This window comes from Ictalurus furcatus, chromosome 14, assembly GCF_023375685.1.
Source record: "Ictalurus furcatus strain D&B chromosome 14, Billie_1.0, whole genome shotgun sequence".
NCBI lineage: Eukaryota > Metazoa > Chordata > Actinopteri > Siluriformes > Ictaluridae > Ictalurus > Ictalurus furcatus.
In genome coordinates, this window is record NC_071268.1 from 8,367,830 (window position 1) to 8,385,630 (window position 17,801).

General features: G+C 40.2%; 1 protein-coding gene across 1 annotated transcript; it reads right to left on the reverse strand.

The window, feature by feature from the left end:
• Positions 1 to 9,539: 9,539 nt before the first annotated feature.
• stc2a (stanniocalcin 2a) lies at positions 9,540 to 16,707 on the reverse strand. Its single transcript, XM_053642367.1, has 5 exons — positions 15,910 to 16,707; positions 13,075 to 13,217; positions 12,470 to 12,681; positions 11,522 to 11,851; positions 9,540 to 10,904 (listed from the first exon to the last, which is right to left on the reverse strand). Exons 1-5 carry the CDS (start codon positions 16,052 to 16,054, stop codon positions 10,652 to 10,654), a joined length of 1,083 nt encoding a protein of 360 aa, XP_053498342.1. The 5' UTR covers positions 16,055 to 16,707; the 3' UTR covers positions 9,540 to 10,651.
• Between the last annotated feature and the right edge of the window lie 1,094 nt (positions 16,708 to 17,801).

Here is a 17,801-nt window from a genome sequence, read left to right on the forward strand (position 1 = left end):
GAAAATCCTAAAGGAGAATGTCCAGTCTTCAGACTGTAAGTTGAAATTCAAGCGTAACTGGATTATGCAGCAAGACAGTGATCCGAAGCACAGGAGTAAGTCCACCTGTGAATGACTAAAAAAAAAAAGCTAAATTAAAGTTTTGTAATGGCCTAGTCAAAGTACTGACTTTATTATTATTATTATTATTATTATTATTATTATTATTATTATTGAACCAATTGAGATGTTGTGGCAGGACCTTAAACGGGCAGTTCATGCTCAAAAACCCTCCAATGTGGCTGAACTAAAGCAATTCTGCAAAAAACAGTGGTCAAAAAACAAAATTCCACCGCAGTGCTGTGAAAGACTGATCTCCAGTTATCAGAAGCATTTGGTTGCAGTTATTGCTGCTAAAGGTGGCACAACCAGATTAAGTTAAAGGGGGTAATTAGTTTTTCACATGCATGAGAGGTGTTGGATGACTTTTTTTGCTTCGATAAATAAATAAATAAATAACTGCATTGTGTGTTTACTCAGGTTGCCTTTGTTTGACGTATTTCGTTTGACGATCTAAAACTATTTAGCATGAGATATACAAAAAAAAAAAAAAACGAAAAAAAAAAAAAAAACAAATCAGAATGGGCAAATACTTTTTCACACCACTGTATGTATTTTACTAAATACTATCATTTGTATAAAGAAAGACAAAAGTTGTAGTAGCTAGGAAAAGACATGAAGGAATAAGAGAAAAGCTTTAATTGCTTGTAAATATTGCCAAGAAGAGAGTTTACAATGACGAATGAAGAAATGTGTGGGTGGAAAAACAATGGTGATCAGTGATTGGTTCAGGTGAAAAAAAAAGGGTGAACAGTGATGAGTTTCTGGAAACATAGGCTCGTGCAAGTGCAACTCAGTCAAGCCGGTGTCGAGTTGAGCGAACCTGCTCTCTCAGCTCATGTATTCAAGCAGCTGTGAGGAGAGCTGGAGAGCCATATTAAGTGTAAGACCGTCACTAACATCTGCTCACAAAGTTGCTAGATATGTCACTAGGCTTGTTTTTAGAAAAAAACAAGACGCCTAAAAAAATCCAAAGTTGTGCAAAACAGCTACTAAAGCTAATATGTTGTGCATTATAGGACCAGTATTTACCTCTGTGACCTGACATATTGGTTCCCAGTTTAAAGGACTTTATAAATAATTACTTCTCTATAACCTCACTCTAATTGTTTTTAAGTAATTGTACTACTGAGATTGTCTTTTATAGAAAAACAAGTTACATCATTAGATATCACTATAAATGGATATTATATCTCTAAACCAACATTTAATTTTCAGCATTAGTTACTTCACTTGCACTAAAGCAATGTCGATATTTATTATTTTAAATGACTTTACATGAAGAAACTTCAGTAAAGATCCTCCCAATGTCTATCACACCGTCTCACCTAGAGTCAAGGACAGTCCTAAGTGTCCCATCTGTCTCACTGTGTGTTTCTCACATGTCACATATGATATTTGTTTCATATTAAATAATTATTTTTAGAGAGCTACAGCTTACAGTGGCCTTGACCTGGGAGTCAAGGTACTGCATTACATGTAGCCACAATTATGGCTTTAAATAATGTACTCTGAGCTTGTAGTGATAATTGACATAAAAAATACTGGGAAAAAATACAACTGTAAAATTTTATTGGAAAATCTTTATTGACTTTTATATCTAAATCAAATGTATCCTACAACAATTATGATATTTTCAGTGCTAGTTTCTCAGCCCGCTAACATTCTAACGCTAACATGGCGTTCTTAGCTGTGTTTTCACCAAGGCTTGTCTTTTTAAAATAATAAAAGATAAGCATCTGCTAAAAAGCTACAAGTTAGAAAAGAATTTACAAAATGTATAACAAAACACATGACATTAAAGCACCATTAAAAATGAAAAATAATCAGAGCAAATTCAAACCCAAGTCTTTTATCATCGCACAATTTGTTCTCCATTTGTCTCGGGATCATTGGTTCATGTTCAGATGTTTGGCAGTAGATTAGACAGTCTATTAGTGTTCAGAGAGTAACATGGTGGCTCCCACAGGGAGTTAGATGACCTGTCCTCTGTTAGATGTCAGGAAATAGTTTTGACTACTTGCTCAGATTCAACTGATGTTCATGTTCTCGCATTTCAAAACATCAGAAAAGGCCTTGCACCTAGAGTCTATTTGTCATAATTAAGTGATACTTTTCCTGCTGGGGATTTTCTGTGAAGGCATCTGAAACTGCAGATGTCGTTTTCTTGAGCTGTTTTAACTTTGTAATTCCTGCAAACTGTTCTCTGAGAGTGTTCGTGTAAATTCAGTAGTTGTGCCCTGAAAATGGCACCATGGAACTTCATACAATTCTGAACTTTAAGACTCAATTAAGCAATAGTTATTCTTCTTTTTTTCTTCCAAAGAATGTAGCCTGTCAAGACAGTGGACACCAAAGGACTATGTTATGGCACAACCTTGGAGACAATATCCATTGGCGTGTTACCAAATATGAATATATTATTTGATTAGTTGGAAGGAACAGATAATGTGTTCTAAACAGGTACAGATAAAATAGGAGTTTTTTTCCCCCAATGAGCATTTATATATGAAGCTCACAGGACAAGCAAAGACCACATTCGTTAATATCTGATACATTTGCAGCATTCTTTCATTCATCCTTAGAACCTGCCTGGTTAAGGTTGTGGTGATTTAAATTAGCCTGCTAGTTTGCTTATATTTTGAGAAATAGAACTAACTAAATTCATTAGAAAAATATTGCAGGCAGGCGCAAAGAAAAATAATAATTGCATGAGTGGGATTAAAGGAAAACATCTCTAGTTGAGACCAATTATGAACTTGAGTGATGTAGCTGAGGTTGAGGAACTGTCAATGCCTGAATTCACAGACCATTCTGACAGTTCAGTGTTTTCAGGGGCTTAGTGGTAAGGTCATGCCCTCCTCAGTTTTAAATCTGAATACAATCATTACACTACTCCCCTGATATCCATAAAACCAATGTTGCGCAGCCGTTGCTGCTGAGCAGTGTTGGCGATCAGGTTTTCACCTTTCTCGCAATTACATGGAAGATCACAGTGGTCTAGAACAGTTCAAACTACCAGTTATTAGTGTGTTAAGGAAACAGTCCCGAGGGAGGAAATGCTGAACGAGGAAAACGAATGGCTTCAATTTCAGTAACAGAACAAGTAGAAAAATTAGATACATTGCCAATCAAAAGATTTTGAACACATTACGTATTCTAAAAAAAAAATATTGTGTTGTTTAATCTTCTGAGAATAAATCTCTCGAACATTATAAAATCTAAGGAAGGAGTCTGGATAAATGAATTGAGAAATGTCTTTGACTTATTTTATTGAAAACAATTTAAATCTAATAAAACAATAAGCCTTAATACTGATTAGTCCAATAAGTACTTTCAGCACACAGATATGTATTTCTCTTAAAATAAGCTATGTTTCCATCCAAGTTGCGAATTTAACTTATGAAAAAATGTATTAAATATAATGTATATATATATATATATAAAATTGGAATACTGCTTAAAACACTTGCGAATAAAGAACCGGTTCCCATTTGTTCAAGAGAACAAATTTGTCACTTCCAGGGAAACTGGTGCATCTCGCTCTCCGTCATTTTTACTTCCCTGAGCCAATTCACATCAAATCACATGATTTGTTGAGGCAAAGTCACATGACTTTTTTGATGCACATCGAGGAATTTTTTCTGTAAATGTGTTTCCATCGTAGTTTTTGTGCATGTCTTCATAGCAAATTAAAAAAAAAATTATCCACTTCAAATGCGCACATGAGTTTTTTATGAGCATTTTGGAGATTTAATTCGCATCAGGTGTTTCCATCCAGCCTTTTATATGCAATATCCCAAAATGGATGGAAACATAACTATAGATACTAGCACTGTCTGGGAGTTTTTATCTATAGGCTTAACATGTTTACCTTTCTTTAAAAAAAGATCTAATTTAGTGTCCTTTTAAGATATGCAAGTGGCCAGTTAATAAGTCTTTAAATACAACATTTTATGTCTTCTTTGGAACACTTTTCTAATATATGTTTTTTTCTTATTTAACTGCCATTTTGTACCATTTTTTTTCTGGTGCTTATAGCAATTAAACTAATAGAACAAAAATAAGAGAAACTGGCAGTGGTCAAAACTTTGGCTGGTATTGTAATTGTTTTTAAGGTACTGCACAATAGCCAATGACTACAAAACTATACCTAGTTTCTACTGAAATTTTCTTTATAAATGTCACAGAGCCATGACAAGACTGTAAGTAGGCTGAACTTAGCCCCAAACCTAGACCTTAAAAGGAGTGAGAGGAAATAGTAGTCTGAATAAAAGAGTGACAGGAAATAATAGTCTGAATAAAAGCGTGAGGGAATATGATAGTCTGAAGAGTCCAAAAGGACTCATGAGTTAGAGACAACTCTATACCACATAAATTGACCCACATACTGGATTGTTTGGAGTTTCCGTTATATACAGTGGATCAAACATGAGCTGACATACTTCCCCTCCTCTCCCACTGAGCTGCACTGTGTTTGAGTGGATGTGTGAGGAACATCAGCATGCTGTCCATCATCTCCCTGTGTGTTTGGTTTTTGTCTCCCCTTGCTGGAGCCTTTTCTGCCTCCTTTTCTTTTTATCCCACTGAGCCATGAACCATGTCTGATGCTTTGAGTTAGATAGATCCTGTTAAGTGGTCTTTATTTTTTGTTAGTTTGTATCTGTTTCTGTTGGTGTGTGCCTTTTTGTGTTTCTTTGAGTCACTTGTGTCCTTTTCTCCCCATATTCTTTTTCCTCTGTAAGTTTCCTCTGGGTTCTCCAATTTCCTCCAATGTCTCAAAAAAAAAAGCAAAAAAAAAGCTGATGTGTGGATTGGCTAATGTTAAATTGCTCTTGGATGTCAATGTGTGTGTGCATGGTTCCCTGGTGTGTCCATGGTGTATTCCCACCTCATGCCCAGTGTTTCCTGGACTCCAGATTCACCATGACCCTGACCAGGATAAAACACTTGTTGAAGATGAATGAATGAATGAATGAATGAATGAATACACTTGTCTCCTTTGAGGTGATTTGGCTTGTCTAGGAGGATGTTGTGGCCTACACGTGTGGCACGCAGCTAACTCTACCCTGCTCCCACAGTATTTGAGAAATTATTAGTTGATTAATGTGATTATTGAGTGACAGCTCAGCATTTTATAAACAAGGGGAATAAAAAGTGAGTTCTGATCAGAGATTTGTGATCAGTTTAAAAATTGTTTCTGGAAAATCTGAACTGAAACCTATACAAGGCTCTTCAACAGTGGTGGACATGATAGTCTACAGTGTGTCCCCAATTCTGACAGGATTCTGAGAAGCACAAAAGTCAAAGCTTTTGCCTTTTTTGTTGAGAGATTGTGAGTTGTGAAACGTTGCTGGCTTGGTGCGTCTTGAAAAAAAGCATGCGTTCTTCTTTTACTGCATGTCCATTCCCCGAAGTTCTTCCATATGACATGAAGTTGTACCGTTGCATTCATTATTTATTAAAGCACTTTTACATTATCCTCTCTGCTAGAAAGAACTTGGATCTGTTTAAAATGCAAGAAGCATGATTATACTTTCTGTCCGGTCTTCATATGTAGTCAAGCAACAATGTACTTCATATTTTAGCCTAATGGTTGCATTATGCTCAGTAGTACTGAGCTTAAAAACCATGTTGTTTATGTATGCTGTTGTTGTAGGCAAACACTTAGTCTTTTAGGAAATTCCTTTTATAAACAGATATAACGTAAGCAAAGCACTGGGTTACTGAACAGGTTTCCAACCCTGGTCCTGGGTTAGCCCATATCCTGAACATTTTAGTGTTTTCCCTGTTCTAACACACCCACTTCAACTCAGATAGAACTGTTAATTAGCTGATTAGTTGAATCAGGTGTGTTAGAGTAGGGAAAACACTAAAATGTGCAGGACAAATGGGAATTCAAGGATCAGGGTTGAGAAGCTGTGGGTTAATGTATAGTGGATTTTGTATGTAATGTTTTTTTTTTTGGAATTCCTTCATCTGTCACAAATTATATTTCCTATATTTGATGAAAGCTGGTGAACAGATAACAGATGATGTAGGGGTACAGATTATGAAACTGTACATTGCATTTTTTCAGCTACTAAAAAAAAAAAAAACATGTGTTATTTGTATGAAGCCTTGTTCTCTTTGGAAAGACAGCAACGGAAAAATATAAATTCAATGAGCCTGAATGAGAAATCGAAAATATCCAGATGAGAATGATTTTCAGCTGTGTCTATAAATGGCCTCAAGGGGGCAGTAATGCATCATTGTTATTCAAACGAAGTTTGAGTTCAGCGATACCAGTGTCTTTTAAGGTCAGTCTTGAGACATCCAGAATGCTTGTCTTTCACTTTTATCCAAAGCATCTTACATATGAACTCAAATCGGATTCCTATCTTATCCCAACTGGTTGAAGGTTAAGGGTCTTGTTTTTGGCTGATTGAGGAATAGCTCAATGGATTGGAAGGTTGCGAGTTCAAATCCCAGCACTGCCAAGCTGAAACTGTTGTGGAAATGACCAATGCCCTGGATCTTTATCTGCTCAGTTCAAACTTCTGCCAAATTAATAGATCTAAATGTAGATAAAAAGAATAATTATAGATAACTACTGATGTCATCAACATCCTTATTTCCATACTAGTGTATCTGGGCAGTGTTATATATCAAAATTTTCTGAGAGTGACTTGATGTCTCGAAGTTCACATCCCAGCTTCCCTTGAGTGATTTTCACTCATAAATCTCTCACCTGTCTTGACTTGACTTGAACTGAACTCTACATGTAACTCACCCTGCCAGAATGAGACATGATAGCATGACTACTTGTAGGACACTGGACAGAGTGTTCAGTATGACATCTCAGTAATAAGAGACTGTAGTGTGGTTGTAATATGACGTACGAGTGTTTATGCTAACCTGCTCCAGAATATAAGTTCCCAGGCCTACTGGAAGGCTGACTGTGCGTCTTTGACTATCCAGACCAGATCCCCCACACCTCCAGTGCTGTAAATTCAGGAGTTTTCAGAAAGGCCACTTTGTTGCAGCAATAGGCAGTCATGTTTCAGGTGCAGCCGTGCCTGTCGGGGCCTTGTAAAGCCTGTTTATAGATCTCCAGCCCAGTGACGGCACGGTCTGGGCCAAAACGTAGGGGAGCTTATTTACGGTGAGACACAGAGAGAGGGAGAGAGACGGAGAGTTTTTCCCAGGCAGGCCTGTGGGATTCTGCAGCAGTATGAAGGACGTGCTTGCTGCCTTGGCATGGCTTGGCGCCAAGGCCATGCCACACACCCTGACAGCTTTATGTGCCAGTTTCGTGGAGCGCTCTTCAGATTATTGCTGCTGGATCGGATCAGCATTAGGGCTTGTTTTTTTTCCTGTTAAAAAGAGCAGATTCTTAGAATCAGTGCCTGCTTGGACCCCACAGTAGCATGATTAATGCCTGTGTACTCTCTGGTGTCAAATAATCACAGCTTGTATATAAATCCAGGCATAGTGTCAAGCAGACTTGGCCATACATTTACTGTGTAATTGTAATGTAATGTATGGACAAGGTAAATGGAGAAAATTAACTACAACACAAATTCCAAAAAAGTTGGGACACAGTGTAAAATGTAAATAAAAACAGAATGCAATGATTTGCAAATCCCATAAACGCATATGTTATTCACAATAGAACATAGAAACCATATAAAAAGTTTAAACTGAGGAAATGTACTATTTTAAGGAACAAATAAGGTAATTTTGAAGTTGATGGCTGCAACACGTCTCAAAAAATTTGAGACCGGGGCAATAAAAGTCTGGAAAAGTAAGTGTTACTAAAAAGAAACAGCTGGAGAAACATTTTGCAACTAATTAGGTTAATTGGCAACAGGTCAGTAACATGATTGGGTATAAAAAGAGTATCTTAGAGAGGCAGAGTCTCTCAGAAGTAAAGATGGGATGGAATCTGGATGGAAGCATATGTTGCTCTAAAACCTGTATATACCTTTCAGCATTGGTGGTGCCTTTCCGGATGTGAAAGCTTCCCATTCCATAGGCACTAATGCACCTCCATACCACCAGAGATGCAGGAACTGAGCGCTGATAAAAAGCCGGGTGGTCCCTCTCCTAGGGCACGGTGGCTTAGCACATTCGCCTCACACCTCCAGGGTCAGGGGTTCGATTCCCGCCGTGGCCCTGTGTGTGTGGAGTTTGCATGTTCTCCCCGTGCTGCGGGGGTTTCCTCCGGATGCTCCGGTTTCCTCCCCCTGACCAAAGACATGCATGGTAGGCTGATTGGCATGAATGGGTGTGTGAATGTGTATGTGAGTGTGTCCTGCGATGGATTGGCACCCTGTCCAGGGTATACCCCCCCTTGTGCCCCATGCTCCCTGGGATAGGCTCCAGGTTCCCCTGTGACCCTGAAGAGGATAAGAGGTATAGAAGCTGGATGGATGGTCCTTCTCCTCTTTAGTTTAGAGGATGCGGTGTCCATGATTTCCAGAAAGAATAAAGAATTTTGATTTGTCTGACAGTTTTCCACTTTGCCTAAGTTGATTTTAAATGAGCTTTGGCCCAGAGAAGACGTTGGTATTTCTGGATCACATTCACATACAGCTTCTTCTTTGCATGATGAAGCTTTAACCAGCATTTGTGGATGGCACAGCAAACTGTGTTCGCAGACAATGAGTTCTGGAGATGTTTCTGAGCCCATGCAATGATTTCCATTACATAATCATTCCTGTTTTTAATGTAGTGCCGCCTGAGCGCCCGAAGATCACGGGCATGCAATATTGATTTTCACCCTTGTTCCCTTGTGCACATTTTATGTTAATATTATGTACTGTAGATGATTTTATGTTGAGGAGCATTATATTGAAATTTTTCCATAAATTGTAGATGCAGATTATTGAACCTCTGCCCATCTTTACTTCTGAAATACTGCCTCTCTAAGACACTCTTTTTATACCCAATCAAGTTACTGACCTTTTGCTAATTAACCTCCAGCTGTTTCTTTTCAGTAACACTTACTTTTCCAGCCTTTTGTTGCCGCGTCCCAACTTTTTTGAGACGTGTTGTGGCCATCAAATTCAAATTTATCTTATTTTTTTCTTAAAATGGTACAGTTCCTCAGTTTAAACATTTCATATGTTCTATTGTGACTAACATATGGGTTTATGAGATTTGAAAATCATTGCATTCTGTTTTTAATTACATTTTACACAGCGTCCCAACTTTTTTGGAATTGGGGTTGTAAATTTGTGACAGAGGGATACTTAATATGTACTTTAAACGTGTACTGCTTTCTGAGGAGTATTGACATACTGATGCTAAATACTGGTACAATTTTAAAAACTTATTGTAATGAGATATGACTTAAGTAAGTAATTTGTCACAATAGTTCCGTACGTAGATTGGGCAACATTTCAGACATAACATATGACCATGTTACCATTATCCGTAATAATTTCAAATATTTAATTGCAAATCATTAAAATACCTTCCATAGAGAATGCATGCATAAGTAGAAAATCCAACATCGCAGCCATAAATGAAAAGGTCTTAAACTGTCTAATCTGTAATATACCTTTACATACCTCAACCTCTTAAGTTAAATGTAAATGCAAACATTGCAAATGTTTAACGGTCAGGTTTTTTAAATTTTATTTTTTATTAAGAATGTCCACAGTGCCCGACAGAAGCTTGTTAATGGAAGCATTTTACCCATAATATAGTCCAGTCCAAGACTAGATTTAATCTGGAAATGAAACAATAAAACTTCACAATTTTAGTCTGTATGCAGTACTGTTGGCAGATAGTGATAGACTGCGCCAACAAAAATGGCCAAATTATGGTTAATAATAATAAATGGTTAAATGGTGTAAATGGTTGTAAACCAATAAATGGTTAAATGGTGTACTCTGTGTCTCTGTACTCCTTATGAAACCCTTCTACAGTCAGGGTTGAAGGGAATTCTCCTATGGCTGTACCAAAGATGGTATTTCCAATGGTTGTATCCATAATAGCTTTCGCTATTTGTGTAGACTTAACCTAGTTTCTAGGTCTTAGGCCAGTTTATTATGGCTCCAACCGCTGCCTCTTTTCAGTGGAGAGAGAGTGAGGGCTGCAATTTTTTTTTTCTACTTGGAACCAGTAGAGTTGTCTGAAGGGTTGGCTAGAACACAAGCAGCCTGGCTTTCCATGACACACACTCTGAGCTGCTGCTGTTTTTGTGTCAGACTAATGTGTTTGGGGTAAATCCCAAATAGTGCATAAGTGACACACAAATTAGATAATCATAGACACTTCATCATTCTGGAACTGGTGAGTGATTGCGTTTTCTTTATGTTAGCAACCACAGTGTGTGTGCATGTGTGTGTGCGCATGTGTGTGCGCATGTGTGTGCGCGTGTGTGTGCGCGTGTGTGTGTGCGTGCGTGTGTGCGTGTGTGTGTGTGTGTGTGTGTGTGCATATGACCTAGGGGTGTGTGTATTCAAGCATCCTAATTTTTAACACAAATTAAAATATTCATAGAATACTTAGTGGTTAGCACATTCGCTTCACACCAGCAGTGTTGGAGGTTCGATTCCCGCTACTTCCCTGTATGTGTGAGGTTTGCATGTTCTCCCTGTGCTGCGGGGGTTTCCTCCGTATACTCCGGTTTCCTCCCCCAGTCCAAAGACATGCATGGTAGGCTGACTGGCATGTCCAAAGTGTCCATAGCGTATGAATGGGTGTGTGAGTGTGTATGTGATTGTGCCCTGCGATGGACTGGCACCCGATCCAGGGTGTACCCAACCTTGTGTCCGATGCTCCCTGGGATAGGCTCCAGGTTCCCCGCGACCCTGAAGGATAAGCAGTATAGAAAATGAATGGATGAATGGAAGTATTTGTGTACACTCTTCTTATTTTATGTGCCACACCTGGAAATTACTGTACACTTTATATTTAATCAACAAGTATTCCAAATTACAATACACACAAAATTTCATACTTTAAAAAAACAAACAAAATATGTTACATATCTACAGTTTGATTGTAGTAGTTGAAATAATGTAGCTATTACAACAAGCATTTATTTATTATGTATACTATATTACATATAGTAATACTATATTACATATAGTATAACTGTACTGCATACAATGGCTATATTTATACATGTCTGTGTGATTATAGATATATATGCATTTATATGTACATTTTATATTTAAACATTGCATAAAGAATAAAATAAATAACTTACAGGGGGTATGCTTATGAAATAGAAATGCTATGTTAGAGTCATGTGTCAAGAACAAAAGGACCTATGATCTGCAGTATCAAAAATGAGCTACATCACGAATACCCTGCAAAAGTAAACAAACAGTCTGGGAGATCTGGAATGACCGCTGGAAGGGAAAAGGACAAGAGGAGAGCTTCACTGGGCCTGTTACTTAGTCTGTGCTTAGAGGATCTTCACCTCCGGATGTCAGTGTTCTCAGGGTCCTCCTGCTCAGCCATCGTGGCATCGAGGCTTGCACGCCGTGCACCCTGACCACGACTTCTTGGATGGGCGCTCGAGCCCCCTTTGCCAGGCTTTTCTTTGTCTGCTTGGCGTGGACCTTTAGGATGCTCATGTTGACTTGCATGGCGCTCCTGGTTGCCAAGGGGGGGTGGCGATGAGCAGAAGCTCAGGCTGTGGCAGAGCGCACCCCAGTTTTGCTCACATTGTATCCGGACACTTCTGCTAATCGCCTCCTTCACTTCTTCACCACAGGCTAGTAAGATGTTCACCAGTTCCACATAGGGCCTGAGAGAGAAAAAGAGAGAGAGAGAGAGAGAGAGAGAGAGAGAGAGAGAGAGAGAGAGAGAGAAAACATTGTGCCTCTAGGACCATGTTGCAAAATATAACACCAAATAGTGCACATTTTGGACCACGTGGAATTCTGGAGCTGCTGGCCAAAGACTGGAACTCAGTACGCCAGCAAAAAGAAACGAGCGAAGCAAGCCACTACACTGGAAGGTTATGTCACCGTACCGATGACAGCATGGACCTTCCATGAGACTCTACAAAGACCCATTTAACACTCTTCTGACTTAAACCCTCCCATTATGCAAGCCTGTTCACAAACATGGGGTTGAAAAACAGATTTGCCCCCCAAAAAAATGAATGTTTTGCTTCTGTCCAGTTATATTTAGCTGCTGATTTTTTCAACTTTCTTAGAAGAAATATCTTTCCAAACATAAAGCAAACGTGTAGGTTTGGACACCCCACAGTCTTTTTCTTATGCAAATGTAAGTGCACAGAAACGGGGCATTTCATAGAAAGTGGCTTTGTTGGTTTGCTTGGCAGGTTCATTAAGCAGCACTCCATGTAAAGGAAGGAACAGGTTGAAAGACTGGCCTGTAACTGTGTGTGAGCACTCACCCTTTTGGGAGCAAGTCCTGGAAGTGGATCATCTCTACAATGACATTAACGTTGTCCTTAGCTGCCGCACACAAGTTATGCTTTGTGTAGCATTCTCGCTGAAGCTGGAACACCATGTCTTTTATGGCCAGGCACTTTCGACTGATGCAGCTGAATTTGTGCCTCAGGCCATGGGCCATGCATTTTAGTGCATCTTTGATGAAAGACTTGCCCTGCAAACACACAAGATGAAATTTTCTCCTGTTGCTTAAGTGTTCAGCAGACCTCTTGCACAAGATAAAAATTTGTCTCCCCTGCCAGCATTGCAATACACACACATTATTCTCAAGCAGAGAGCCCCCTGCATCTGCTTGGATAACATGAACCAATGCAATTCCTGCAATGCGAGTTAAGAGCTCATTTATGTTTCAACACAAAGTTTAAGGCCCCTCTGTGATGCAGAACAGGCCATGTCTTGAGGCTGTGTTTCAGGCCAAAAGCTTTCTGCTCTGAATCCACCTGCAGCTTGTGAAACCGGAGCCGAGGCTAAGACCACCTGCCACTGGGGGACATGACCTCTCTGAGAGAGCAGAGTAGCACTCAGGGATCAAGAGACATTTCATTACCTGGGAGTCAAACTTCCCGGCATTGTGCAAGAAGGTCAGGCAGATTTCCTGCAGTCCCCGGATTTCACACGAGTTGTTCTCAAAGCACTCGAACACGCCGCAGCCCACATCTCCAGCATTCACCAGACAGTGTTGGATCTCGGCTAAGACAGCAAAAAAGGGCGAGAATGTGATTTGTCACTTTAGAAAAGACAGACATTTGACTAAAGTTGAATCTTAAGATTCCTTTTATCTTATACCCTGAATGCACTTTCATACTTTCAACTTTTCTTTTATGCAAGATTGCTACTTTTTAAAGGGCTTGCTGAGTTTGGAGAGCAATAAACCTAAATGACACATGAGTATGTATATAAGACATAACCTTTCGCCTCATATGTTTGGAAGAAGATCACTTAGTGCCTATTTTAGGTTTTGTTTCTCAACTGAAAATGCAAGAACTGTACTTAGAGGACAGATTTAGCACAGAGAGAGAGCGCGCAGCTGAGGTAATTAAGGTATGCTATTAAAGTCAAACTGGGAGGCATCTGGCAGTGAGTGTCTGAGCTGTGGAAAACCAAGGTTAACTGTATGGGGGGCAGGATGAAATTATGTTTCTCACTTTAGAGAAAGGCTGTAAAACTGCTGAAGAAACCCAATGATGTAGGAAACTCGCAGAAGAACAGGTAGTTTGGATGTGAAAGTGTGATGGTGACTGACATGGGCTGGTGGAGCAATGCAACCGCCTTTCTACTCTTGTGATTAAAAGCCTCAGGAAGGCTTGCATACTGCAAAGAACCCTAATAGTAGTCACTGATTTTGATTCTCTGATGTATGGCGATAGATGAGTTCACATTTTCGTATTCTGGTGCGCAAGATAAAATCATTCACCCAGCAGACAAGTGGCTAGCAAATAAGCCAATACTGATTCAATAACACAATGCGTATACAGTACATGTTTAAAGCCTATCGAAGAAGGCTGGTTTCAGTTTGTGCCTCTGGGAAGAACGTGTAAAGGTTCTGCAAAGTAGAACGCAACAACAGAGTGGCTTTCTGTCAGAAAAGATTACAAGCAGAACCATTTTAAAAAATCCTACACCCATTAGCCAATGGGGACCTCTTGAGGAGTGTAGCAGTTTTCAGTTAGCCATTTAGTGATTTGAAACATAAGAAAAGCTCTGTGTATAAATATGCAGATGAGCAGGCTTAATAGATGTCATTAATAAATATCATTACATGCTTATTATACATTATAATCATTATATATTATATATTAGCATTATATCATTATTATATATTACACACACTCAGAAGAAAATTATTTAAGTCAGGTTTTAAGATATAATTTCTTATCACGTGGGTGATAGCTCAAGGGTGTATCTTTTTTAAATTTAGTATGTCATGTCATTTAATGTATATGATTAGTCCTTAAGGACTGTGGTTGTAAGAACTTTGAGGGGGGAAAATACATTTTCAGGGGAAAAACATCCCTTGTGACATCCTAAAGGGTTCTTCTCTTTGTCCCTACGTGGGAAGTTTTCTATGAAGACTTCTACAGAAACTGATTAGAACGTTAGAACTGTTAAGCATCCAAGCAGCCAAAGAACCCCTGCGTGTATAAAAGTGTGGCATTAATTGGCTTAAAATGGACCTCAAACAGTCCAGTGTATAGCTGCATTATTATTATAATACTACTGGTGGATAGAGGTGTTCTCTATGACTGCAGCATTTCTTCTTTAAGATCGGGTGTGTGTGCACGATGCATTATTTTTGCACTGAGAAGCCTTTAATCGCTCGTTATTAACGCGTGATGACTTCGCGCGCAGCGCTCTGTCCGTGATGAAGATCGGCGCGCGCCTAGGAAAACTGAGACTCTCGGTCGGTCCGCGCTGCTTGTGTTGGCGCGCGCGGGGAATGCGCTCGGAGCGCGCGAGCCTGCCGCAGCTTTGCATCGGGTTACAAGACTCGATCTAGGGAATCTGCACCTACCTACCTACCTACCTACATACATACGTCCATACATACACACATACAAACATGCCTACCGTGCACGGCTGCTGTAAATCATCTCCTGCCTCCAACTCCCTGCAGCGACCCTTCTGATCAAATTCAAGTCCAACAGAATGATATCAAGATTCAGTGTTTATTGCTGCAGGAGGTGTCGTGTCGTGCTCTCGAAAAGTTATGCAAATCAGTCTGGCTGACATGAGTAAGGCTTATCGCGTGTAACCTGAGGATTCATTGCATCACTCACGTAGCTCGCGTGCTGCTCCAGGAAAGTTGCGCCTATTGATTTGACTTCCAAGTGAGTGCGCGACGTTTCATTGATCAGAGAGAGAGAGAGAGAGAGAGAGAGAGAGAGAGAGAGAGAGAGAGTTTCGCTTGACATCTAAGAATAAGGCTTAGTAATTCCTAGAATGCGGCTACCATGGGCTTTTGCAGAATGCAGACACTAGTACGTGGAAAATGAAAGGCACGCACTAATAAACACCCTTAAAAAACAACCGTATACATTACCTCTCATTCGCCTACCTTGCGCCGCGCTATTAATAGTTTACGAAGCTATTGGATTTCCCCATCTCTGTGTACCTATTTACAACGTGATAGTCTTTCCTCGAGATCGGAAAACGCAGCGTGGCCATTTTCCGATCAATTAACCTGTTTTGCTCCGATATGGCGCGCCACGGAACGGGACGGTTACCGTGGCATTTAGTAACGCAGGCTCCTTCCACTTTTGTGCAAATGTTTAAAAAGAAATAATAATTTAAAAAAATAAAAATCATCCATAAAATCATGTGACAGTTTTAAGAGTTATTATTTTGACTCCTGTTTGGCTGATTGTGTCCCATCGTGTCTTACCTGTGTTGTGTAAGGAGAGTCGTCCTTTCTGGTTTGGGCTTGCCGCTTTTTCCGGGTGACTTTCGTGAGCGTCGGTAGCGTCTGTTCCGTCCGTCAGCGCGATCACCGAGAGAACGAGGAGCGCCACAGCGAATCTGGACAACATTGTGTATTAATTTATTTATTTTCCCCCTCGAGACACCTTAGATAATCGAGTTTCTCAGAGACGCGAGGTGTTTGTGTATGCTAGTGTGTCTCTGTCGGGAATGAGCACGCTGAAACGGGATGGATGCTGCCTATATCTCCCGCGGCACGGCCTGTCAGTGTTGATGAATCGGTCGAGCAGGTGTTGTCACGTCGCCGTGGCGCAGCGACCAATCAGAAACGCCGACAACCACGGCCAAGTTTTGGTAGTGTGTGTGTGTGTGTGTGTGCGTGTGTGTGTGTGTGTTGGGGGTGGAGGGGTTGTAGAGGGTGGAGGGTATACGTGTGTGTGTGTGTGTGTGTGTGTGTGTAAGGGGTCGGGGGGTGGTGAGGGTAGGTTGGTGCAAGGAGGTGTGTCCCTGGCGAAAGTTGCCCCAGCGCGCCATAACAAACTAAAGTCGACTCGTGAACTGTGTGCGCGAGCGGGCGCGTGTTTATCTCCCTTGAGGAATGTGCCTAAAGTTACTATTTTATTATTTGGCACATTGCAGGTTACTGGTGACTTTCTCACACTCTCACTTTACAGAGACACATACAGATAATCCTCTTCATAAGAATACTTATGTATGATCAAAGTGACACGTTTCAGCCCATTTTGTGGCTTGAAATCCTAGCATGCAGAGCAAAATCTCCAGTGACAGGCTACAACACATCATTTAGCAGCGTTCACTCGGTCAATCTGGACTCCTATTACACCAAGTGATCATCCGGAACAAGGGCTTTTAATCGTGTTGTTGTTGTTGATGTTGTTTTATATATTACACAATACTATACATGTATAACATCCACACCCATAAAATCAATCACAGTACACTGACAAGACATTTCTAAGCTACTCAAAGCCACTTAATCCTCATGAATATAATAATGCATCAACAGGGGGAACGTGTCATTTATAGGCTACATTTTCTGTGGGATTACACACGTGACGTGTCATCGTTGCCAGAAAGAACGCACATGGAAATGAACAGAAGGTGACATTTTACACTGCATCGCTATGAAAAAAGTCACTAATCAACAGACTTAATCATCTTCTGCCTCTATTGTGTCACTGTAGCCAGTGTGTGCCAAGTTCACACAGTGGAGAAAAAGAGGGCAACTTTGCTAATGGCTGGCAGGGATTGCATCATTCAAAACCACCCCCACCCCCAAGGCAGCTGCTCCATTCACACACATACACAAAAGCCATGTGAACGTGCAGCACTGGCTGACTGACTCACACACACACACACACACACAAGGGCGCGCGCGCACACACATGCACGCAAACACGCGCGCGCACTGACACACGCACACACACACACACGTCAAATAGTCTGACGAGTTCTGCCAACAAATTATGGCACACCACCTAAAAGCCTCCACGACGATGTGGTCTTGGTATCACTTCTATTTCTAACTGCCTGGATGTGATTAAGCTATTAATATCCTGGGCTCTGTCTGACTGTAATCGAATCGGTTTTTAAGAAGGTATGCCATGCTTGATAAATCTGTCATAAATGATATTCACTACATTAATCCGCCATAGAATGGAATAACTAAATCTGCTTTTATGATCTGTTCCATACATACCATGCAGGCTACACTGTATGGCTACTCTACATTGTCCTGGTGTAGTACCATCAAGTGTACATCTTTTGTACCTTCAACATGTATCTTGTAAATGTAAAAGTGAATATAGTAGGCTATACTTTCAACAAATAATTTAA